Raw genomic sequence first — 26,515 nt, forward strand, 5'->3', positions numbered from 1 at the left:
GGTTCGCCAAGTGGCCCAAGCTTTATTTCCAAGTAAGATTTTTTTGTCTAGTTTCTACTGTAAGCCAAGGGGTAGTTTTAGTTCTAATAGAACGGGATGGTGCATGGGTGTCAAGATGGCTAAGAATTTGCTATTAAAGTATTTTACAGCTTTCTCAAGTGGCAGGTATTTGAGTACTGACCAGTTACAGAGTTTAAGTTCAGTTTGGAAATCATTAAGGTTAAAGTATTTCTTGTTCCTGATTGTTTTATAAATGGGTAGGTTAGGGATTTCAGCCTTTTGCTTGATAATATAGGTGAGAAGGTGATCGCTTATGTCATGGTTAGGGTCCCTGCTTTATACATATAGGGATGACTGTTGATAAGTATCCAGTCTAAGATAATTTCTTTATTGTAGGGGTTAGATATCCTAGCAGGGGAGGATATAACCTGTGAGAATCCATATAGGTTTACATGATGAATAGGGGGTTAGCACCAGTCTACATTAAAGTCCCAGAGTACAAAAGTTTATTGGGGGTATTTATTAGACAGCCAGTTTAGTATGTCAAGTATTTTTATGATGTTACCTGGAGGAATATAGATGCAGACAATATATATGCTTTTGTTTTTGTTGAGATGTAGTTTAGTAATGATGATTTCAACTTTATCATCTCAATATGATTGGGGGTCCTCTATGGTTATCTCTAGCATGGATTTAAAAAAACAGCTACCACACCTCCCTTTTTGGCAGCACGGTCAAGTCTTAATATGTTATGAACTGGTACTAAAACCTCATTGTCAGAGGTTGATGGTTTTAGCCAAGTTTCGGGTAGACAAAGAATATCTGGGGATAGGAGTTCTAGTAGGGCATGGAGGTGATGGATTTTATTATTTAAACTTCTAATGTTTAGGTGGCTGACCAGGAGAGAAACTGGAGATCTGTTTAAGGTATGAGTGTTAAGGGGAGACGTAGTGCTAAGGCTAGAGTAAACAGTGGGGGATGGCCCAGGGTTTGGGTGGATGTTGCCATCCATTGTGAGATTCCATTGGGCATTAATGTTCAACTTGGAATTTGAGAATGAAGTTTTGATATTTTTTAGTTTTTGGGTTAATATATCTAGTTCTAATAGGAAGGTTGTGTTGAATGAGACCCTAACCCTAACATTAACCTTTGGAGCACATGAAAAACTGCATTACATCCAAAATTCCAGATATCAAAACAGTACAGTCACAATGTGGAACTATGCTTGTTTGACTAAACTCAGAAGACTATGTGAGATTCAATATTAAACAGCCTAAAGTACCTCCATGCTCCCTCACCTTCACTTGAGGAAAAACAAAAATCTCCTTACAAAAAGCAACATCCCAATTTCTCCGAGTGCATTCACTCTGACCAATCTGATCAGAAGCCTGAAATGATTATGCACAGATCAATGCAGGAATAAATACTTTACAGCTTAAGTGTTAATTTTAAAATGAAATAGTAGGACCTGGCGGCTTACCCTTCCTTGGTCTTCCAACTTTGCGGACCACAGCTTCTACAAAGGAAACTGAAGAACAGTTAGCAAAAACTGTAATAAGAGGAAAGTCTTTCTCCTAAGTCAGACACTAAGAAATACAAGCTGTCTACACCAGGACAATGTCAAATCATTTTACTAGTTGGTACCCACCCACAAGGAGATAAAACTAAATGTACATGTAACTAGCAGATATATTTTTACAGTATCAGTTCAACTATGAAAGGATATAGCCTTACTGGATCTTTTATCAAGGACATCTTTCCTTTCCACTTCAAAACGGTTGCTCTTCTCTGAAGTACCTTCACTGCACCCTTTCACTGGCTCCCACTGTTTCATCACTTACTACACTAGGACAGCCTGCCTAGCACACATTTCTGCACACCAACATACCCATAAACCAACCAATACAAGAACATAAAGAATATATACTTGTCAGACTTCCACAGTACAGAGAATACAGCTGTCTGATACAGGGGGTCATCTACACAAGGGAGAGTAATTAGGACTCACTGAGCAGGGACCCTACATGGATCAAATAAAATGTTAAGAACATACCTTGCATATTTTACACTGAAGTGCCTACTCAGTAGGACTATGACTGGGAAGATTTAAAAAATAGAAAAAAATCGCCATTGGGTCGGAGCTAGAAGAAGGCAAAAAGGGTGAAGTCCCAGAGGATCAATCCTGAAATACTCAAGTAGCAATGAAAGCTCATCTCTTGTGGTTATAATTCCAAATAAAAATAATGCTTGGTGAAGTTGTGAATTGATAAATATGAAGCTGTGGCACACATGATCACAATGTAAACACATGCCTGAAACAAGCACTAGAAGCAGACACTTTCATGGTGCACTGACCTATGACTGCTTCATTTTCCAACTGGTAACTGCCAGTAAAAGATAATGCAGTTACCAATCCACCTGAAGTGCACTGTGGCACTCCTGTGCTCATTTCAGAATTCTGTCCACATGAAGAAAGCAAACAAATGGATGGACAGACTTAATTTGACATCACTTTCAAGAATAAATATGGATTAGTCTTAAAGAATAGCCAGTCCTTGTTAAAGACGAGATATGTTTCACTACAGATGAGAGCCTTGATGTTCAAAGACAAAGCAAGCAAATGTTATGACTATTAAGGAAAGGGAGCTCTTCCAAGAGACAAACTCTACTGCCACTGAGGCAAGTCTGTTCAAATGAGGTATAGGCAAAGCTGTCGGTCATGAAGTGTCAAGTACATGAATGGGCTGGGTTCTTCAAAGTGGGGCAGAGATGCAGAACTCTTTTTAGGAAATAATACCAAGCCACTGCCAGCCAACAGTCCCTCCCTCCACCAGCTCATGCTAGCCAGAAATGACCAATGTATGCATTATAACTACAGAATAACCAAGGCTCAAGTTACACAGGTGCAAGAACAGAACAGAATCACCCATAACAAACAAATTGGAGCAGTAAGGGATACTCTTTCATCCAAATGGGAAGCCTCTTTAAATTGGCAGGGTCTGTGTGAAACCTGAATAGGTGAGACAGACAGCTGAGGGACCTAAGTTCCAACACAGCAAAGAAAAAAACCTCTTGTCCACCCTGTTCCATGCTTTATAGGTTCATAGGTAAGTACTATCTGCCCGAGGGCATCTATAAGCCTAGACAGAATGTGTTGGTTTTCGCCGCCCCCTTTGATTAGTTCCCTGTGCCTCGGTCCAGCAGAGCCATTAGCTCCCTGTGTCTCATTCCAGCACAGCCACTGCAGTGATCCCCGGGGTAAATTTTCTGTTTCTCATCCACTCATCAAGGTTTCTCTACTGAAGACTGTTAGTGAGGTGCTCTGCCTAATGTACAGTGGAATTCTGTTCCAATGCATGGGGAGTCTCTGGGACAGGAATCTATCCCTCCAGCATGTCCTATTTATCATTCTAGTGAGATTTAGATCCCTAGAGCATGTGGCTCTCGGGGATTTATTTATTTTCTTTTAGGTGGAGCATGTCCATCAATTCTGGGCTGGACATGGCCTTGTATGTCAGGCAGAGATTACCTCTGAGTAAGCGGTATGCAACTGAGTACAGCTGGAGTTTCTTCAGTCGGGCTGCATAGGGCATATGTTTGAGGCCAGTAATTCTCTTGGTGAGGTACGTCTGTGGTCTTTCCAGCTGTTGCAGGTGGCTTGTAAGGTACATCCCAAATGGGGCATTGTACTCTATGATGGATCTGATGAGAGATGAGTACAGGGGCACAATAACCTCTTTTGTTCTAGATGCGAACCCTTTTCTGATTAGGTGAACCACATAGAAGGATTTTCTAACCACCTTGGCAATATGATTATCCAAGGAGAGATTACTATCTACTTGGGTCCCCAGATCCCTTATTACATTTTCTGTATTTAGGGGACTACCACGTATGTGGTAGTTTGCGGGTACTTTGTTTTTTCCAAAGGGGATGACTATGCACTTTTTGGCATTTAGCTTGAGGCCATGATTTTGACACCAGGTATCCTTCTCAGTGAGACCCTTCTGGAGGATGTCTGTATCAGCTGGAGAGTCAATTAAGGGCCCCAGTTTGCAGTTGTCTGCAAACTTGGTCAGCCATAGTCCTCCTGTGCTTGCCTGTACCTCTGAGAAGTATATACCGAACGGGAGGGGTCCCAGGATTAAGCCCTGGGGGACGCCACTTGTAACTGGTTTAGAGTCGGACCTAGAGCCTGCAACTCTCACCGTGTGGGTTCAATCTGTGAGCCATCTGGCAACCCATCTCGTGATGTAGGGGTTTATGTTTAAGGCTGGTGAGCTTGTCTATAACACTAGAATGGGGAATGGTGTCAAAAGCCTTTGCGAGGTCTAGGTAGGCTGTGTGGACCTCCTTTCCCTCATCTAAAGCCTTGGTAACTGTCTCAAAGAAGTCCACCAGGTTTATGAGGCATGACCTGCCCTTAACAAAGCCAAAATGGGTAGGGTCCAATGTTTGAAGATTCCCAATATCTCTGTTAATGAATTCCATGATGATGCGCTCCATAGCCTTGCAGACCAGGCTAGTCAGGCTTATAGGGTGATAGTTCCCTGGGTCCGTTGTGGCTCCACCTTTGTGGAGCGGGATAACTGCTGCTGTGCACCACTCTATGGGTACGTACCCTGTAGAGAGGCTGACTTTGATCAGTGTGTTTAGGTGAGGGGTTTGTTCATTTTGGAGCATGTGTAAGACGCAGCCTGGGACATCGTCTGGTCCCACTGAAGCTGTATTTTTGGCTTTGGATAGGGCTGTTTAAACCTGTGTGTCAGTGATTGTCGGGCACTACATTCTTTTGGTATGGTTATGGGCCCTTTAGGGGGTGAGAGGGGGGTGAAGTTTGCACTAAACCTGTCTGCCAGAATGTTGGCAATATCAGTCGGTTCAGTGTATGCGTTATACTGTATAAGTGGTATGATGATCACGTGTTCTCAGTAGCATAGCTAGGGTGGGGTGAGAGGGGCAAATGCCCCAGGTAAAAAGTGTTGGGGGGCACGACCAACCGATTCCAATTTTTCTTTAATGCAATATCAACTTTTAAAAGCTGGTATTGAATTTGCGGTCACAGTGTGCTACAGTTTAAAAGTAAAATAACACTTTTTTTGTTTGAACTAAGCCTGAGCACTGTAATGCTCTGTGTAGTCAGGGTATAAACTGTTGCTACACTTTTAAAAAGATTGTTTGCTACATTTTGTTTGCTAAAGTTTAAAAGAAATTAGTTGAGGGTGAGCTGGAGGTAGGGCACAGAAATGAGACCTGAAAGGCTAGGTCAGGAGGGGTGGTGGAGTGAGGGTGTTGTGCATCTGGCCACCTAGTTGTTGTGCCAGTAGAAGGAATGTCTGTTTTTTTTTTTTTTTTTTGTTTTGCTTTTCAGTGGAAGAATTGGGGGACAAGGCAGAGATCTAACTGTAATAAGCTGATCACTTACAGTGTATGGATTGGCTTTTTTTTTTTTTGCTCTTCACTTGAAAAGTGGTGAGAGGGAGGGGGTGGGGCCCTGGTTCAAAGTACCGGCCCAGGGTGCTGGCCGAACCAGCTACACTATTGGGTGTTCTGTTTTCTGGGACCAATGCTTGATTGCAGAGATAAAGGAGATGGACTTGGATGCTTCGAGAGGAACTCACTACATTCAAATGGAAGAATACAGAAACTACACATCTCCAATCTGCAAATAAAGAATACTTTAGCACTGACTCCATGAGTGGGATGGGGCAAAGGCTCCTCATCATCTTTCCTCCACAGGCAACTTACCAACAATTCTGGGGGTAGGCAATAGGGACAATGCCAGTTCACACAAAATTCATCAGCCTGAGGTCTTATCTAAATGATGGGACAGACTGACTAGGATGGGAAGAACTCACTGACCTTGTGCATCTCAAAAAAAAAAAAAAAAAAGTATGAGTTACTGATTTCAGAGCTCCAATATCAAGGCACCAGAGGGTGACAGAAACCTTTTCATAACCTTAACTCTGTGATTGCCAAGTTCATCCTTCACAGACATGAGCTGGGTCAAGTAAATGATAGGGAAAGTGAAGGAGGTGCATTGCTGGGAAACCTACACTCAGGGATACATCAGTGGTGGCTTGGGAATGCAAAGGCCTGGCATGGGCATCAGTTAGTCCAAGCTCCCTAAAGATGCACTGCTGCACCTCTGAGAAAAGCTTAAACCAGGCATCAAACTGTAGCCGTGAAAACCGTAGAGTGAGAGGTTCCACTACAAACTCCCCAAACTGAGTCATCAACCCCTGAAAGGCCTGGGAGATCTGGTGGAAATATCCCCAATCACAACTCCTACCACAGAATATGTCTCTAGGGGATTAGAAAAGTTTGCTCAACAGGTGCAGGCTACTCTCAAGTGAGCTCCAACTGCTTGATGAGGAGAAGGAATGCAATGGCTATCTTTGATGCACGCCATCAGTAAACTGCCAAGTGTGCATCAATTTTATTGTCCAAAGATGAACAGTATGGGTACAAAATTAACCTACCTAGTCCATGAAGAAATGACCTCACAAGAAGTTAACAAGTCCATCTTGGTGACAGATGTAACTCCACAACCGTATGACAAATGTCTACTACTTGTGCCTATACTGGCCTGGGATTACTTCTCAGAACTATCATAAAATTTAAGACAGGCCTGGAGTTTTTTAATTTTTTTATCTTTGGGTGGATGGAATAAAATCCTGGCATGTATGACACAGCTTTACAGTGTGCTCTTTCCCCAAGAAGAACAGCAAATGCCCATGCAAGTCCTACTTTGTGATCTAGTGACCATACAAATCCATCAATGTCTTACATTACACATAGACACAAAAACTACCATAGTGAATACCCAGATCAAGACAGTATTAGGGGCTAACCATGCTCTTCTGCCCTACTATGTATTTATACAGTATACTGCGGTGGTGGTGCTGCGGTAGCATTGTCGCCTCACAGTAAGACGTTGTCCTGTTCGATTCTCAGCTAGAGCGTCTTCTGTGTTGAGACCTGCGTGAATGGGCGTACCTTCGTTGTAGGTTGTGCATCAGGGCCGGCAACTCGGCACGTAAAAATCTACTGCCAATCATTAGCGGACCGGAGTTCCGCTGTGCTGACCCCCTAACCGGGAAAAGCCGAAAGACACACCACCACCAGTGAGAGGTACTTCTCTGTCCAAATGCAACAGCAGAAGAGAGAAAAAAGGCATCCAAATTAGGATTATAGAAGCTGAAATCCCAAAGTCACCCTATTTAAGAGGACTCCTAACATCAGATCTTTAACAGCTCTAAATGCTTGCCTGCAGGATCTGCATATACCTGCAAAGTTTGAGAGATTCACTACATAGCTCAGAAATACCCAAGTAATAGCACATGATGCTCCACTAAAAGTATAATTTCTTGATAATCCAATAAAGAGATTCAAAGACAGTTTTTTTTTTTAAGTGTCTTGCCTTTCACTGGGAGTGACACAAAAGCTAGACAGGTGGTGCTTTTATTTGTGACTGAACTTGATGTGGAACATCAACAATGTCTCCTCTGAATGGACAGCAGAGGGTCGAGACCAGCAGTAGGATCAACACGCTACCTAATGGAGCTGGTGGAAATGCTAAACTTTACTTGTACAGATATATATCAAGGACCAACCTAAATCAGATGAGAGGGTCAAAAAGCACCACAGGGTTAAGGTCAGCCTTAGCAGGCTTGTTCTTCTAAAAGGATGAGTGGGCATTTAATAATGATTTTCAGTCGTATGCTTATGCTACAAAAACAAGAGGGACTGGGGAGATAGCATTTTAAGAGAAAAATGACTGGAGGTGAGGCACAGAGAAGATGCATAGGGGTGTCATTTTCCTGAAAACGTGCTGCTAATATTGCAGCAATCCTGTTGTGAAAGGAGTTACCAAATAAGCAGGCCAGATTCCTGCTGCGTACTCAGAATGTGTTTTCTAAGACCGGCAGGTTGGTCAGGCAATTACTGCTGGTAAAGGAGCTGCTGGATATCCATATGAAACATATTACTTGTGGCAGGTAGATTGCATGCCAATAGTCACATTTCATATTTCAGCCTTTCTTGGAGCTTGACCAGAAAAAAAGAGCAAAAAGATGCACAACCTCAGGCATGGTCTGCAAGACTGGAAGGAATCTGTGGCAGGCTTAATGATGGTGTCCTGGCCGATAAACATGTAAAGACCACATGTGAATGCCTTAAAGAAAATGGGCAGCTTACTCAAACACAGAGATGCTGTCCTAAGCAGGTTGTCAGAAAACAACCTAATGGAATTTCTGGTCACCTATTTTGTTTAAAAAGAAGAATATAACACAAAAGGTACAGAATTTAAACCAAAATAGGTGGGGGGCTTCACCCCCCAACTATATATACTAACTCCAGGTTCACACTACATTGGGGAAGGGGACAAATCCCTGTTATTTGCCTTAAATTCCTGCAAGTAGTAGTTGTCAGTGAAATGGGTTTCAATGAAATGGTCTGTCGATGTTCTGAAGGTATATATATTGCTATACTCACCAGGCTTTAGCAGAACAGTATCTGAAAAAGAAAAAAAAAACACAGGAAATACATTATGCTGGTTTTATATATTTTTAAACTGTGCAAAATTAAAATGGAGCAGCAAAGTCATCCCCCAACAAATTGTAATGTGTCAGAAAATGCTATTCTTCTAGAATACAACCTTTAATGTCACATAGTACAAATGCAGTAGTGATGTTAATCTGCTCCCACTCTCTGTCAGTCGCTCCCTCCATACCTTAAAGAAATATCCAATTACTCCAAGTTCAAAGTTGATCTTAAAATTCACCTTCAAATACAAGCTAAACATCCCTGCTTCCTAAAAGAACTCCCCCAGACTCGCGTGTTCCTCTTTGCAGCCTGGTGCTCTACTACTCTACCATCCTAATCTCATGTCAGTTATACTCCACATAATGTAAATACAAGTGTTCTACAATGTTTGTTTAGTCTCCCTCACTCTGTATAACTATGATTGTAACATATACATTTATTTTTTAGCTTACTCTCTGTAGCTAACTGTATTTTAAGCTTATTGTCTGTATATACTGCAACCATGTTACTTCTATTGCTGTCAAACTGCGAGTAGATTTTCACCCAGGTTGTACTTGCAGTCCTTCAGTACCAATCAGTGCATCACCCTAGTAAATAAATGCAAATAATATATATAAAAAAAATACAGAAATAAAAAAGATGCAAGAAGATATCTGCACTGAACAATATACAATATTTTATAAAAGAAAAAAATGTAGAACATTCTTAGCTGGCACAGACGACTTATTTATCCAAGTAGCCACTCCAACAAAAGATGCTGAAAAACTCTGCTATTTACAAATCTTTTATTCATAAAAGCCTCCCAGCAACGAGCATCACTGTGCTGAATTATCTCAGCCAACAGGCCCACAAATAAATTCCTCATCTGACCACACCAGAAAGGATCAATACCTGCTTGGAGTTGTTGTGTCTTTCGGCTTTTCCCGGTTAGGGGTCACCACAGCGGAACTCCGGTCCGCTAATGATTGGTAGTTGATTTTTACATGCCAAATTACCAGCCCTGACGCACAACCTTCAATGAAGGTACGCCCATTCACGCATGTCTCCACGCAGAAGACACTCTAGCTGAGAATCGAACCGGACAGCATCTTACTGTGAGGCGACAATGCTACCGCAGCACCACCACCGCATCAATACCTGCTTGGAGTACTAGAGAAAAAAGTTTCCTTAACCTTTTTATTATCTGCATACATCTCACTGGATTCTTTTCAACAGGGCTATCCTTGGTTGATTGTTGGGAAGAATATGAAATGCAAGTGGATTACTCTTGCCTTATAGGGTCCAAGTATTAACAGGGAACGTGCCATGCAGGGAATTAAGATATTTCTCCATTGTTACTGGTGAAGGAAAAAAATCATGAAATCCAACCTGGTATTAGGAGGATTTCATGAATTAAAGTAATGCTGAATGACACTCCCCCGAAGATGAGGTATACAAGGTAAAGGAAAGGTAAGGAAGAACAATATAGTACAAATAAGGCAACCCTTAAATACTATCACCATCAGAAGAAGCAGCAGAGCTTGGTAAAAAAGGAAATGATACTCATAACAAAAACAAAGTGCACAATGCATCTAGAGAAAATGGACACAAGTAGCACAATAAGGTTAACAAAGGTGGGAAAATAAACACCAAGAAGATGAAGACAGCAGCTTACTTAGCATTTTTTTATTCAGATATCATGCTTCATTCAGATATGGTACATTTCATCATCTTATGCTTCTTTCAGACATCGTCATAAAACGGACAGAATGATAAAAACCTCTAGCAAAATTTGACAATGCAAATATTATGTGATGCGTAAAGTGAGGGCTAAACTCCCCTTCCCACCCCACCCCATTACATGAAATATTCTACTTCAAAGGTTGTAGCACCTTAGGTATATTATGGGCTGCAAATCTCATGGGTCTCACCCAAATGTCAGGATAATGATTTAGGTCCTGTTACTGCAGGCAGTGCAAATTGTGATGTAGCTGAAGAGGCTCTAATCATGATCAAATGAACTGTGCCCTAGAATACTAACTACTCCTTTCAAAATCTGCATCAAACTCTTTTGGATAAAAAGCTATCTGAAGAAAACAACAGAACTACTTTACATGCAAGGAATTCATATTTTCTATGAAAAGTCTCAAGCTGCTGCAATGAAAGAAAACCATGAGTCAAGGTACAGTGAAGATATTATGACAGATTACTTATCCAGAATGCAAGGTTTTTGACCCTGGATAATCTGTATACCAATCTTTCCAGGCTGCTACAGAGGTATATACCCAGATCTGAACAGTCCTTACACATATACCAAAAAAGGATAAAAAGTGAATACAGAACCAGGTGTGCAAATGAGAATACTTTATTTTGTTTTTAACTGAATTACATTAGCCTGTAGAATAAACACTTGTTACAGTAGCAACTGGGAAGTGTGGGGCAAAGAAAGTCCAATTTTCCCCTTGCGTAGTGACATGGGCAGAATACAGAGGCATACTTTCTCTTTTTTTGTAATACTGTTAAAGTTGATAACATGCATCATCAACTTAGCAGTTTTATTTCTCTTGTTTTTGACCCAGTGTTTGCTGATCATCTAGCCTCTCAATTAGACACCACATTGTCAGAAGGAGACTGTCATCCAGGCAGTCATGAAGCTGCTTTGTGCTCTGGTCAGCCTGCTGACAACAGCACCATATATTTTTTTCATTTTATGGCCCAAATTCACCCCTTATGGTAAAGTGAACACTTGTGTCACTGTAAGGGCCACTAAAGACACCCTCTATTCACACGTGTGCTTCTCCACATTCACCAACAGGGTCTACATTCTACAGTTGAGCTGCCATGCTCACGTTTAACCAGCAGTAGCTCCATGTGGATAGGCCTTGGTGGGTCTCTTTTCTCCAACTGAGACACTATTAGAGTAGTGGTGCAACCTGGGTGGGAACCACAACCCTTTCACCCCAGGATGGGCACCCACAATCCTCCCTGCCTGTTCTGCTAGTCAAATTTGGGTCATCTAGGATGTAGTCAGGGCTTTATCCCTCTAAACTACTGGTGCAGTTTATGGCGCATATATTCAGTAAAGGACATATGCAATAATGTGTACTGATTTCCCAAGTATAATGACGCAGCACTTACAAGAAGCAACCTAGCTAGCAATCTGTGAACTGTGGGCAGTGTCCCTGAACACAGGCATGTAATTTTTCATTACATTTAATTCCACCATTTAGCTATACTGACTTTCAAAGGAAATGTGTCATTACCTCTGTATTTTATTTCATACTACAAAACCCAGCACACACAGCCACTCAAGGGAAGTAGTTGCGTTAACCTGATGAAAAGGTAATCACAAGGGTAGCTGCACAATTTGGACAGCCAAGTTAGATCAGTTTCTTTCATGAAGCTGGGTTTTCTTGTCTCCTTAATTTAAAATTTGAAAAAGCAGATTGCAAAAAAGTGGATTAACACTGGAACAAATGATGTGCTAGACCCCTAGAAAGAAGTGATTTCAGATTACGGAAAGACATTTTAAAAAAGAAAAAGAAAACAATAACATCTCACTGTGGGAAGATGCTAAACTTATTTTAGGTCAATACGTTTAGAACATATCCTTGCTAATTTCATGGAAGCAACTGTGCCTTCAATTTCTTCAGATAAAAAACATTTTAAAGTGTCACACAGATACAGTAAATATTTATAACTCCTATCTGGATGACATCACAGCATGCAAAGGGAGGAAGTCTTAAAGCTGCTAACTCCAGAGGTAGTTTGTGTGACTATTCTAAGAAGTTAGTACAATCATCAGACTCATGTACCGTTTCTTTTCATGTGGTTAAAGTCAGTGAAAAGACTGTTACCTGTTTTGAGTTAACTGCACTAATTTTACACAGAAATACAAACAACAAGGTCCTTGCAGAAGTAACTGTAAAACAGGCTCCCTATTGAAATGCTGGGACTTGCAATACCAAGTTCTGAAATGTTGTAAAAAAGAACAAAAGCACAGGTGAAGAATGAATGTTGAATAACACTTTTCTCCTTAAACTAGTTTTTTTGCAGGGAACAAGCCCTTGTGTACCCCCTGCAAAAGCCCACATACTCCCTGCAACTTGCACATATCAACTTTAAAACTGCCATACCACAGAGAAAACAGAATATTCAAAGAAGAGTCAATCTTGGACTTAGTCTTGATTTTCAGTCATTCTAGCTCCACATTCCATGACTCAGCACTGCAAGTCTTTGCAATTCAGTTACCACAAAATATTGGCTCAAATATTAAATACTTGCTGGACTTGCTCCTGATTTTCAGTCATTAAAGCTCCACATTCCACGACTTGGCACTGCAAGTCTTTGCAATTCAGTTACCACAAAATATTGGTGCTGCGGTAGCATTGCCGCCTCACAGTAAGACGCTGTCCGGTTCGATTTTCAGCTAGAGCGTCTTCTGCGTAGAGACATGTGTGAATGGGCGTACCTTCGTTGAACGTTATGCGTCAGGGCTGGTAACTCGGCACGTAAAAATCAACTACCAATCGTTAGCGGACCGAAGTTCCGCTGTGGCGCACAACACAACATTGGCTCAAATATTAAATACTTGCAGAAAGACATAAATGGCTAAAGAAAAACTGTTAACTGTATTTAAAGTTTTCATACATGTGACTATCAATTCAGTAAGTAATAAGTCTGCTAATGTTGCATTAATCAGACACTCTCCTGCCACTTAAGTGTTGAAAAAAACAAATCATGCACTCCAATATGAAGAGTTAGACTTGAAAAAAACACATCAGCTGAGCCTCCTGAATTCTCAGTAATATGAAACAGCACCACTACTGAAAGTCAATTATGATAAATATGCTTCATTAAAAATCAAACTTCAAAACAAAATTGCTAAAGTACGGTAAAACGATCACCTTCCCCCTTATGGACTTGTAGTTACAGCTTTCATCTGATGGGAGAGTGAGTAGGGAAGGAAACTTTTCCTGAATTTCTGGCCAGTGGTATACAAAAAATTTCATTCATCAAATTACAACTGAAGACAAGTTGCCTACCAATACATGTGCTACGACTAATTGCTCTCAGACATATTAAAACACAGCTTTGGTAAACACAATGTCTCTTCTTAAGAAGACAACTAGATTATATTAAAACAAGTTTGTCAGGTTGAGTGCAATTTCTCCTCTGCATTTGTGAATCAAAAACATGAACGACAAACCCAGCAAATGGAAAACAGGAAATCCAATGGTGCAGTAACAAACACCCGACTCCATGGCAGATTAATCACAAAATTTATTCAACATATAGTGCAGAAGATAAGGATTGAGCGCTTTCGTCTCCACCCTAGAGACCTCTTCAGAATCAATTAAACAAACAAACATTACAAATTTATACACGTACCAATGCTAATAAGTGATCATTATTCAATTAAAATTAACACTAAACCACCACCCACATAATTGTTGACCATTTCAAATTGTTACCCATTTTAAAGCTAAATACAGATTTCTAAATCCATCTGTATGTCAGGAGTGAAAGGACCCTGTATGACTGTTGTTTTGTTCTTATTTTCTTTTGCTTAAAGCTATTAAATGTATAAAAAAAGTTATTATTTCCTTTTAATAAAATCACATGTTAAAAAATATATATGTATGTATATATATATATATATATATATATATATATATATATATATATACATGAAAGTTGCATAAAAACACATGAAAGAACCTTTTCACTTATAAGTGCCACTGAGGTTGAGTGAAAAAGTGGAATGCGAAATTCCAAATATAACAAATATGTTATATCTGAGTATGCAATGTATAGGTTACAATAAGAACAATATATCTAAGTACATAAAAATCCACTTTTTCACTCAACCTCAGTGGCACTTATAAGTGAAAAGGTTCTTTCATGTGTTTTTATGCAACTTTCATGTGTATATATATATATATATATATATATATATATATATATATATATTTTTTTTAACATGTGATTTTATTAAAAGGAAATAATAACGTTTTTTATACATTTAATAGCTTTAAGCAAAAGAAAATAATTACAAAACAACAGTCATACAGGGTCCTTTCACTCCTGACGGGTCTGGGTTACAGCGAAATCACCGACGCCAGAAGATCGACGGATGAAAACACCGACGCGGAGAACACCGAGATGGGGAAAGGATGTGTAAGTATGCGGTAGTGACAGACGTCAGGGTGCGAGTAAGGTAAGTGTGCGATGTTGACGGTCTGTAGGGGTAGGGGTGGGTTAAGTGATTTAGGGTTAGGGCGCGGGTTAGGTAAGGGTGCAGTAGTGAATGTTTTGGGTTAGGGGCGGGTTAAGTGAGTTAGGGTTAGGGCACGGGTTAGGTAAGGGTGCAGTAGTGAATTTTTTTGGGTTAGGGGCGGGTTAAGTGAGTTAGGGTTAGGGCGCGGGTTAGGTTAGTGTGCGATAGTGACGGACCTTAGGGTTAGGGTTTCGGTTAGGGTTGTGGATAGTTGTGTATGTAAGGTTTAGTGTTTGTTTGTTAGGATTTAGGTGTGCTTGTGTTGTGTGTGTGGTTTTTGGTCAGGGAATTTGTTTTGTTTATTGGTTGTTGTGATGATGTGTTGAGTGTGTGCGGTGTCGTGTTTGTGAACTGTCGATGATGTGGTGTCGGTGATGTCGGTGTCGATGTTGTGTGCTGTCGGTGTTATAACCTAGAACCCTCCTGACATACAGATGGATTTACAAATCTGTATTTAGCTTTAAAATGGGTAACAATTTGAAATGGTCAACAATTATGTGGGCGGTGGTTTAGTGTTAATTTTAATTGAATAATGATCACTTATTAGCATTGGTACGTGTATAAATTTGTAATGTTTGTTTGTTTAATTGATTCTGAAGAGGTCTCCAGGGTGGAGACGAAAGCGCTCAATCCTTATCTTCTGCACTTTATGCTGAATAAATTTTGTGATTAATCTGCCGTGGAGTCGGGTGTTTGTTACTGCACCATTGGATTTCCTGTTTTCCATTTGCTGGGTTTGTCGTTCAGGTTTTCCTTCAAAAGTTTCTTTGGTTCTTGGTTTTCCAGCGTGGAGCAAGGTATCCTATTGAGTGTTATAGCTGCACCCTATTGACTGGCGGTTACATGTGTTTTTGAAGCACTAACTTGATGATTTAAGCTAAAACGCACTTGAGTAGTGTATGATACAGCTGCAGGTTGTGCTGTATGTTGATATTACCTTCCCTTGAAGCAAGGTTTCAGTGAATCGGAGCCCTATTTACATGCCGGTGTAGTGCTTGATATAGCAACAGTAGCAGTCGGCGCTGTATGGGCTCAGCGCCTTTTCCCTGAAGCAAGGTTTCTGGTGTTCGGAGTGGAATACACGTTTTTTTTCATCGGACGACACTGGTTTAGTTCGGTGCTGTTTGCACGCCTATCATTCTACTCCTGGGATGGTTTATATGATTCTACGGAGCTTTTTTTGGTTTTTGTATTGCACGCCAGCTTGTTTAGAAGTGGATACAAAAGACAGTTTGGTATCTCAAGACGTCCCTTCGTATTACAACACAGGTACTATCTTTCTCAACAGATATATTTGCAACCTACGCTATTCCACCAGTGGTTGTTCTTGTATTTATGTTATTTCACATTATTTTATATTATTCTGAGGTATTCTCCGAATCTGAGTTCATTTCAGTGATTATACTAAGCAGTTTATACGCCACAGCACCCTGAGTGGTTCGTTAGTTTATTTTATTTTATTTAACTACTACACACAATCAACCAGCGATCAATTGAGAACACGTGTTTTCTCAATCATTGTGTGTGTATTTAGTCATCTGAATTTGAACTACGAACACTGTTCATACAGACTATTTTTGAACTGGTTGCTGGGGCGAGTTCTTCTTTGAAGGAAAAAACCTTTTCTCATTTTTCCATTTGTACTTTCAAGTTTGCCAACAAGAGCATATATATTACAATGTCTGGTGATAATTCCCTTCTTAGTGAGTTAATTAAAATCATTCAAAGTCACTCGCAAAATAGTGCACAAGATGAGGCTGGGAATTCTATCCCTTGTGCACAGAGCATCCCCAAAACTAGCGGAATAGAACTACAAGGGAGAGGGGCTCATGGACCCCATAGAGAACCACCTACTACACAGGATGTTAGGACTGGTTCTGCGAGTAATTCTGAACTATATCATGTTCATCACAGGAATGAAGATGACTACACAAGATACCATAACATGGACTTTAATAGTTGGTTAAACAAATCTTTTTCATATAGTAATGTAAGAGAACAGGAACAGCACAACAACAATTATACTACTTATAAGGACAAATGTAAATAATTTAAAATGTTGTTAACCAAGTACAAAAATTTGTCTGTGGAAAATTGGTATTTTAGCAGATGTCTTCACGAACATATTGTACCTAAGGGACTTAGAATTACTAAATTTCCAAATAACATAGACTTTGAAACAGATGAAGTATTATTTAAGGAAATACGTGCTATCTTTGATGAATGTGGGTTATCTGTTATTAAAGCACTCATGAAGCACAATGAAAGTAGAATGGGAAAGGATAAAATCACCATTGATAGACTATACAAAGAAATATCTGAAGACTTATTATTTTCAATAGATGAATATAAACGAATGTATTATAGAACTATACAGGATGTTGATGCTAGTACATCACGTAATTATAACAGGAAAATTTCTAAGTTAAGAAGGGATTTAAAAGACTATGAGTCTAATAATGCCTATAATGATAATACATCTTACTATAGACAATACCAGGCTCGGGGTTTCAAACATTACAACTACCCACATTACATTGACCACAATAGGGAGGGGACACATGAGGAAAATAATGACGAATATCAGAACCAACATATTGTTGGTGATGTGAATGACCCTAGGGTTAATTATCCGGAAGAGTATTATACTAGCAACTTCCCTTTAGAGGAATTTGGCCTCAGGAGTTCAGAGAGGATAAAAAACAGGACCCCACAACAGCCATCCTATGCTCAAGCGGCGGGGAATTACCGACAGCACAGAAATTAAGTACAAGTATAGTGGAAGTTGTTGTGAATTATGTAACCCTTTCACAAATCTTTACAGTTGGGAATGAAAAGGAAAGTATGACAGTTAATTCTATTATTTGTTCTTACAACGATTTTAATATTTTTAATTTTACAGGAATGGATATTTCTGACACTTTTTTCAAACTTTTCACTAAAGGTTTCACTTTTGTGCCACACCAAATACCTAGTATTAGCAATATACTATTGGATATAAAACTTTTTACTAGAAGGTTGAATTTATCTGTGATTTTAGGAAACAATATAAGTGTAAATGAGTCTAAAGGGTTAAAAAGACGTAGTACATACAACCCACCTCTCCAACATGATATTCAGAGTTTTGAGAATGTTGTTTGTAGTGTCATTAGAAGCAATTATCCCCACCATTATAATGCCGGTCTGACAAACTTGACAGAGGAAGAAAACAAGCTTCTCCTATCACTAAAAAGAAATAAAAAAGTTAGAATAATGAAACCTGACAAAGGCGGTGGCATGGTTATTATGGACCAGTGGGATTACACAAGGAGAATGCTGAATATATTGAATAACAATAAAAGTTACACTACAGTATCTCGAAACGAAATAAATATTGCATATTCAAAAATTGATTTCATTCTTGAAGACAATTTACTACAAGGATTATATGACAAAGATTTATTTGAATTTTTTATGGTTAGTAAACCAGTAGTTCCAGCAACTTTTGGCATCCCTAAAATTCACAAGTGTGTTACTGATCCCCCTATGAGACTGATTGTGTCAGCACAGGGATCAAAAACGCAACCACTAGCCATATACATTGATGTCAAGTTAAAGGGTTAGCACCTGAAACATCAGCATTTATTGATCGATTCATGGGATTTACTAAGAAAAATAAATAATGTAAATTACAATGATGAAATTATCTTTATAACTATTGATGTCAAAGATCTTTTTACGGTAATACCCCATGACACAGGTCTAGTATGGTTTGAAGAGACACTTGTGGACATGGACCTTCTTGAACCTGAAGAATTTCGTATTATACTTGAAAACATGGAATTGGTGCTAAGGAATAACTTTATTTATTTCCAAGGAGAATATTACCATCAAACCGAAGGAGTGGCAATGGGAGCGGCATGCGCTCCCATTTATGCCAACATTGTTATGCTCTTCTGGGAGAGAAATTATGTTTTCATATCTGAATATTACCAACATCTGCATAGTTACTTCAGATTCTTGGATGATATTTTAATTTTATGGAAAGGTCAGGAAAAATACATCTATAATTTTATTGAATATATCAACAAGAGTACACCATTCCTGAGTTTCACATATGAGGTCCAAAAAAGCACAATTCACTATTTAGATGTTAAATTAATGAAAGATGAAAAAGCTAGGAGATATACATCCGCCTTATATCGGAAAGAGAATTTCTCGAATTCATATCTACATTTTGATAGTGATCACCCCCTTGTATTGAAAAAGAACATTGTAAGGGGCCAGATGATTAGGGCTTCTAGAATGACGAGTGAAGAAGAAGAATTTTTGAAAGAACTAACTACTCTGAACAACATGTTTTTACAAAGGGGATATCTGAGTGAATTGATTGAAGAGGCAAAAAAGTGGGTTACTACAAAGAGGAATACTAGATATACCCCACTGTTGAGTAGTGTAATACCAAGCAGTAACATACTTACACAAAATGGGGGGACTCTGTCTGATCAAGAGCAGAGAGATCCAAACTTTACCAATAACACCCCATATTTGACTTTGACATATCACAATAACATTGAATGGTTGAAGAAAAGTATCAACAGTGTATGGGAAACGTTTAAAACTATGCCCACAAAGGTAGACGTCTTTAAGAATAAACTTACTTATAGTTACAGGAGGAATTACAATTTAAAAAACATTTTAGAGAATGGAAAAGAAGGATGTTGTGTTGATAATTCTTTGACTTTTAGTCACAAAAGAGGGACTTTTAGGTGTAATAGATGTCCCCAATGTCCCTTTATAACAGGTGAAAAATCTATATATTTGCCCAGTCTACACACTACTTTAAAAGCAAGAAAATACAGTAGCTGCTATACTAAAGGCCTGGTTTTATTTAGCATATTGCACATTTTGCTGGTGCTTCTACGTAGGAAAAACAGAGAGACACCTACGTAGAAGAATATACGAACATATTAGAGACATTAACCGTAAAAATGTGAACAATGCACTTTATAGACATTCTATGGTATGTTCTAATGCTAACTTTAAATTCTGGGCCTTGGAAATTGTTGAGACTCCAGATAGAGGGGGAGACTGGACAACTAAATTATTATACAGGGAAATGATATGGCAGCTTAGATGCCTGCAATGGCAAAGGGTTGAATGATTGTATATCCATTACACCAGCATTAAAATTATTAGCATCAGACCCTAAGAAACATTCTTACCGTGTGTAATACCATTTATTTATTTATTTATACATTTATATATCTATTTATGTATTATTTATATTATGTCTGAGCACTACAACCTTTTGGGAATTTTGGTTTGGTTGGTTCACACTTTTAATACTTTTAATAATTTAAAAATTTTTAATATATTTAATATTTTTTCAATATTTTAACATTTTATACTATTAATATTACATCATTATATCACTCATACTACTATATAACACATATATATACATATATATTAATACTTTTATTTTCAAGGAATGATAATTATATAATGTTGTATATATTTCATAAGTACACACACATTTTTATATAAAACATAGATTTTCATATTGGATAAGGTTTTATGTACTTAGATATATTGTTCTTATTGTAACCTATACATTGCATACTCAGATATAATATATTTAACATATTTGTTATATTTGGAATTTCGCATTCCACTTTTTCACTCAACCTCAGTGGCACTTATAAGTGAAAAGGTTCTTTCATGTGTTTTTATGCAACTTTCATGTGTATATATATATATATATATATATATATATATATATATATATATGTATATACATATTTTTTAACATGTGATTTTATTAAAAGGAAATAATAACTTTTTTTATACATTTAATAGCTTTAAGCAAAAGAAAATAAGAACAAAACAACAGTCATACAAGGTCCTTTCACTCCTGACATACAGATGGATTTACAAATCTGTATTTAGCTTTAAAATGGGTAACAATTTGAAATGGTCAACAATTTTGTGGGCGGTGGTTTAGTGTTAATTTTAATTGAATAATGATCACTTATTAGCATTGATACGTGTATAAATTTGTAATGTTTGTTTGTTTAATTGATTCTGAAGAGGTCTCCAGGGTGGAGACGAAAGTGCTCAATCCTTATCTCCTGCACTTTATGTTGAATAAATTTTGTGATTAATCTGCCGTGGAGTCGGGTGTTTGTTACTGCATCACTGGATTTCCTGTTTTCCATTTGCTGGGTTTGTTGTTCAGGTTTTCCTTCAAAAAATCAAAAACATGACTCAAAGGCCCCTGATCATGACACACTTCCTGCTGAAATTTATAAGAAATATGCTCAATTAATAGACCATATTTGTTTAAACTAACCCGCATACTTACTTGCCTCCAATCACACAAGTCTAGACCCTTATTTTGCCTTACCACAAGTAATTAAGACTCCAAAGAGTGAAAATGGCCTAAGAACATGAAAAACTGTTGCTAACTGCATTGTTAAATGCACATTATAAAATCCTTCCCTTAAGCCTCACTCTTCTTCCTGAACATTAGTCTGCAAGTATTGTTTCCACAAATTCCATTTACTTCCATGTAATGTACGCCTTCCTTTTCAAAAGATCCATCTTCCAGTTCATTTATCTCTTTTACAATATTCCGTACTTCTAATACAGTAGATTTAGAATTTAATTTATATTTTCTATTAATTGATTTCTAGACAGCCAACATAATTAAACTTAATAATGCCTTACTATGTCTACACAATTCAGATGCTATGTCCCAGCTCAAAATAATCATTTCCTTAGTTACAGCCATTTGCTCCCCCAGTTACTAGAGTATCACATAGTATTTTTTTTAAATCTGCATTACACTCCCAAAAACTATGTTCCCAGTTACCTCTTTCTACCACATCACACCTCCAACATTTGCTATCTACCCGAGGAAAAACTCTTTGAAGTTTGCTTGAGAAATAAAATGCCAATGCGAACACTTCCAAGCAAAAATTCTAAAACTTCTGGATTTTGTTCCATACTTGTGAGCCATACATATGCCATCCCATTGTAAATTACTTTTCCAGACTCTCTTCGCAACTTTTTCTAACCTCCTCTGACTGATCCTTATTATCATGTAATATTTTATATGTCCTACTAATTTCCTTTTATAACAGCAGCTTCTATTCAAGATATGACAAAAATCTACCAGATCAAGCCTTTCACTTAGGATTCCCCTGTCTCTTTTTACATATATTCTGACATAAACCCCTGATAGGGAAGGCAATCTGCAACCTGCAGTCAAAACTTCTTACCTGGCCTCCTCCTACTCTATTATATTTCCTTCTCTAGTTACTTGCTCCAAAAAATGTAGTTCCTTTTTGAGTTTCTCCAGTAAATTCTAGCTGCCCTCTTATCTACAGTCTGTACCACTACTTACAGTCATCTGTACTGACAAAATCTCCTTTCTACATTTCTACTATTGGCTTAGTTCTTAGAACACTTTATCTCTATGAATATAATATTTAGTATGGTGGTCATTATTCCCCCTTAAGGATCTGCATTCAGTCTTTCCTTATTCCTTGCACCCCCTCCCCACACTTCATCTTCACCCTTTTTCATGTTGACTTACAATCTCCTGCTTGTGTTATGCATATAAGCCTTAACTGTGTAGCTCTGAAATATTCCTTTAAATCAGGTAATCCTAAACCACCTTACTCTATTAGGAGGATCAATTAATCCCACCGAACTCCTGCCCTATTCCCATCCCAAATAAATTCCTTTAAGTCTTTATTAAATACAGACCACAACGTTCCCCCTGATTGAGATACATATGCCTAACTTGTATATAAAACTAAAAGGACTAAAACAATGTAATTGCTTCTATCTTACTATCCTTACCTATGAATAAGAGCTTCCAGTTTCTCGTTAAGTGTCTTCCAACATATCCTTAGCTTTCATAACAGAAGCTTTTTAATTCATACTCCTAAACACTCCACTTTATCATGTCCCCATAAATATGGGCATCACCGAACCAAGTTATGAATGGCTACATAATTTATGTCTACAGCCTTAACTTTATCTTCATTAATTTTATATCCTGAAAAGAAACTCTCAAAATGTTCCACAACCCTGGTTTGTCCTTTTCTGGACTTATCAAGTAGAAAACAATATCATCAGCAAATAAAAAACAACTTTTCCCGATTACCATACCAATTGTATCTTTGAATTTCTGAGTCCCTTATTTTTTTTTACCAATGGCTCTAAACATAAAGCAATAAAGGGGAAGGAGGACACTTCTGCCTTTTTCCTTGGTTCAAGCACAACTTATCACAGAAAAACCCTCACACTTAAATCCTTGCCACCAATTCTTCAAATATCCTATTTAATTTTATTACTGTATTAGGGAATGCAAATGCTTCCATTTCCCTACCCAAAACTCCAGATTATTCTGCTGAATGCTTCTGCCGCATCAAGGCCCACCGACAATAGCAGCATTTTCTTACAGTCTGCTTCCCTCTGTTGTCAAATGTTTACCTCCTTTCCACAAACTACACTGATCCATAGATATCAATTTTAGCAACATCCTTGCTATTCTTTTAGCTAGTATATAAACAATTTATAACCATGGTTTAAAATGGGTCTATATGAGGCTGGGTCTGATGGGTCTTTACCCTCCTTGGGTTATACAGCCACAACAGCTTTCTTCCAAGATGCTGGTGCTTCCCCTCCATTAAAATACTATTAAACAAAATATTACAAATCTTTAGCACTTTCTTCCCTCCTAACTTCCAAGCTTCCACAGAAATGCCATCAGGTCCTGGAGACTTCCCTGCAGATTGATTATGCATCACAATTTTTATCTCATTTCCTCCTATCTTACCTATTAGTTTTTGAGTCATTTATTCTAATCTTGGCATAATTAAGTCTTCCATAAATATTTCCAATGGTGCTCTTTCTTGGCTTTCACATTCCTCTACATTATACACATTTTCATAATATTTTTGAAATATCTCTAATACCTCTAAAGGATCTCTGGTTATTTTTCTTGTCATTGGCTCCATCAGTTTGGTGACCACCTTTTCTACTTTCTGTTACCCAAGTCACTGCACGAAAGGTTTTTGTGCTCTGGGGTTGTTGTGAAAAAATAGTTGCTTAAAAGCAGTTTTTCTAAACTCAAGTATATTATCCCTTTTTTTTTTCTGTTTAGCATTCTGCAGTTCTTCTTCTTGTTTGTGGGATCCCACTTATTCTGCAATACTTTTACCTTTTGTTAAATAATTACTATTATTTCTTAACCATCTTAATTGTTTGTAATGGCAGAGTAACCAGACTCACTACGTACTGCTGTTTAATATGTTCAAGCAGTTAATGCTGAGTTATTTCAATTCTAACATAGCTAGAAAAAAGTCTGCTTCTCATGAACTGTCTCATATCTAAGATCAATGCACACTTGATCAAGATGTCTCTCCAGAAAAGTAAGCAATGTCCAGTTTTTAAATACACTTTGCATAGCAGCAGATGTTATTTCCTAGTGTCCTTATGGTTTGCATGACTGATTCTTGTTTCACGTCAACTTTGTGTCAGTTGAAGTGTTTGCATTTTATTTCTTTCATTTCTGCATCTGAAAGCTCACAAAAAGTCCCTGCTAAAAATATCAAATGTCTCTCTGTATGTTTCAGTTAGTCATAGCAGGATGCCATTCTACTGTATCAGTTTAAGCCAAAGCCCATAACCACGTCTTCACAAAGAAGCTAAACTAAACATGTTCTTTTGGTGAACCAATTTTAAACCATATATATTAAACTAAGCATGTTTCTACCAGATGTCTGTCTGAGACCGTTATTGCTAAGTAGTTATTGCTAAGTACATCATACTTTCTGTACTTATTTTTAACTAAACCTTGCATTTCTGCTTTTTAGGATGAAACATTTATTTCAAACCTTGTCTTATTTCACAATTGCTTTGGGGAAAAACATTTACCTTTATATAATATCTATCACATCTCTTACTCTCTTATTTGTATCATGTTTTTAAACTCCATATTTGTTTTATCCCGCTCACTAGTTATTCCTTCTGAAGAAATTTCTATCATCCCAAATAACTCTTGAATAATTACCTTTACCCACTCTAATTGCTCTCTTTTTAACAGGCAGGTGGGAAAGCTCCAGTGTTTCATTTTCACATTAATACCCTGGATTTTCATCTTAGTTTTTAATCACTGCATGATCTGAAATGACTACTGGATGTGTGTAAAAGTTTTCAATTAAATGCATGCTCCTATGAAATAAAATTTCTACCCAATTTGATCCAGTTATTGTACCTTGGAGAATAATATGCAAATTTTGTCTGACTTCCTACTACTGAAGTCACATCTTCCATAACAAATAATTTCATAAATTTCTTCAGAAATCTACCCTCTTTGGTTATATTTTCCCCTCCAGGTCCCCAGATACATCCTCACTGCTGCAAATCAAGTTCCATTCCCCACATATAGGTAATATATACTGCTGAAAGCTATTACTCACAAATATTTCTTAAGCTCCAAAATGGCAGCTTTTAGTTGCAATATAAATACATGCCAGCATAATCTTCCTCCATTGCCAATAGCCCCTTAATACCACAAATCTGCCATTACTGCATTTTGTCCCTGTTCTATTATTATTGGAACCCCTCTAGCAATCAGTATTATTACTCCTTTTCCTTTATCCCTGACATTCTGCTGAATATCTGTTCTGAAATCTCTTCTTTGTCAAATTCACATGCTCATTTTTTTCCAAATATGTCTTCTGCAACATCGCTATCAGAAATATCTCTAATACCTCTAAAGGATCTCTGGTTCTATTACTTCTTAACCACATGAATTACATAATTCAGGACTCTCTACTTTTTGTCTAAACCTGTGAAGGTAAACGTAACATGTTTGAATTATCAGTGCTACAGTAGCCTCTCCCTTGTTTTTTATGCCAGGGTGTGTACATTTATTTTTCTGTTCTTCCTAGCACTGTCCCTTTTCAGGGCTCAGCCTCCCTCTCTCTGTTGGCAGGAAAGCTCTGAATGGCTTTGGGCCCATACTTCTCACAACTGTATGTACGTTCAGCATAATGATCACTGCTACATTAGCCTTAGCTATAGGGGTAGCTTACCCTAGCTAACTACATTTGAGAGTTGGAAAGAGAAGAATCCAAGAGCCCCTGAAGAATGGCCCGAGCAAAGCCTGATCTGGACCTAAAGAAGGAATCAAGCTTATAGTGCTTTGTAAGTTTGTACAGAGAACCAAGCACTATCTATTTACATTCCAATACACTATGGATAAAGTAGTCATTATGATAAAAAGCTATTGTTCCCATTTATTATACATGGCAGCTTTTTGAAAGTGTATTTCCAAGTTTTATCTTAAATGCACATACAACTGCATGGCAAGATGACAGTTTTAAACAGTTATACAGCTGTTTTTTTCTCATCTCTGTTTCAATCTATGTCACATTTCTCAAGACTTTTTCTTTTAACGAAAACCCCAAGCAAAAAAAAAAAATAATACATTTCAGACTACCCCAATTCTCTATAAACCTAAAACAAAGACACAAAACTATGCACATTTTTAAAAAAAAAATGAAATTTAGCCTTCCAGATAGGGACAAGTGCCCAAATCAGCAGCTGCATTTACAGGCATAACCTTATCGAACATTAAGGTTACTCATGCTAAAGCTACAGCTTGTGATTACACTGAAACCAATTGCTGCCTGCTCTTTTCCCCTCACA

At 38.0% G+C, this 26,515-nt stretch overlaps 1 protein-coding gene across 43 annotated transcripts in view; it reads right to left on the reverse strand.

The window, feature by feature from the left end:
* LOC122809254 (titin-like) overlaps positions 1-26,515 on the reverse strand; it is a 3,339,665-nt gene that overhangs the window by 956,699 nt on the left and 2,356,451 nt on the right. For 41 of the 43 annotated variants that reach the window (XM_044080625.1, XM_044080596.1, XM_044080621.1 and 38 more), the window contains 2 exons: positions 8,494-8,514; positions 1,481-1,528 (listed from right to left, as the gene is read on the reverse strand). In XM_044080625.1, coding sequence (XP_043936560.1) covers positions 1,481-1,528; positions 8,494-8,514 — 69 coding nt within the window. The remainder of the gene's footprint in view (positions 1-1,480; positions 1,529-8,493; positions 8,515-26,515) is intronic. The other 2 variants (XM_044080586.1, XM_044080602.1) reach the window with 2 other exon arrangements.

Source organism: Protopterus annectens, chromosome 8.part0 (assembly GCF_019279795.1).
Source record: "Protopterus annectens isolate FY-2018-M chromosome 8.part0, PAN1.0, whole genome shotgun sequence".
Taxonomy (NCBI): domain Eukaryota; kingdom Metazoa; phylum Chordata; order Ceratodontiformes; family Protopteridae; genus Protopterus; species Protopterus annectens.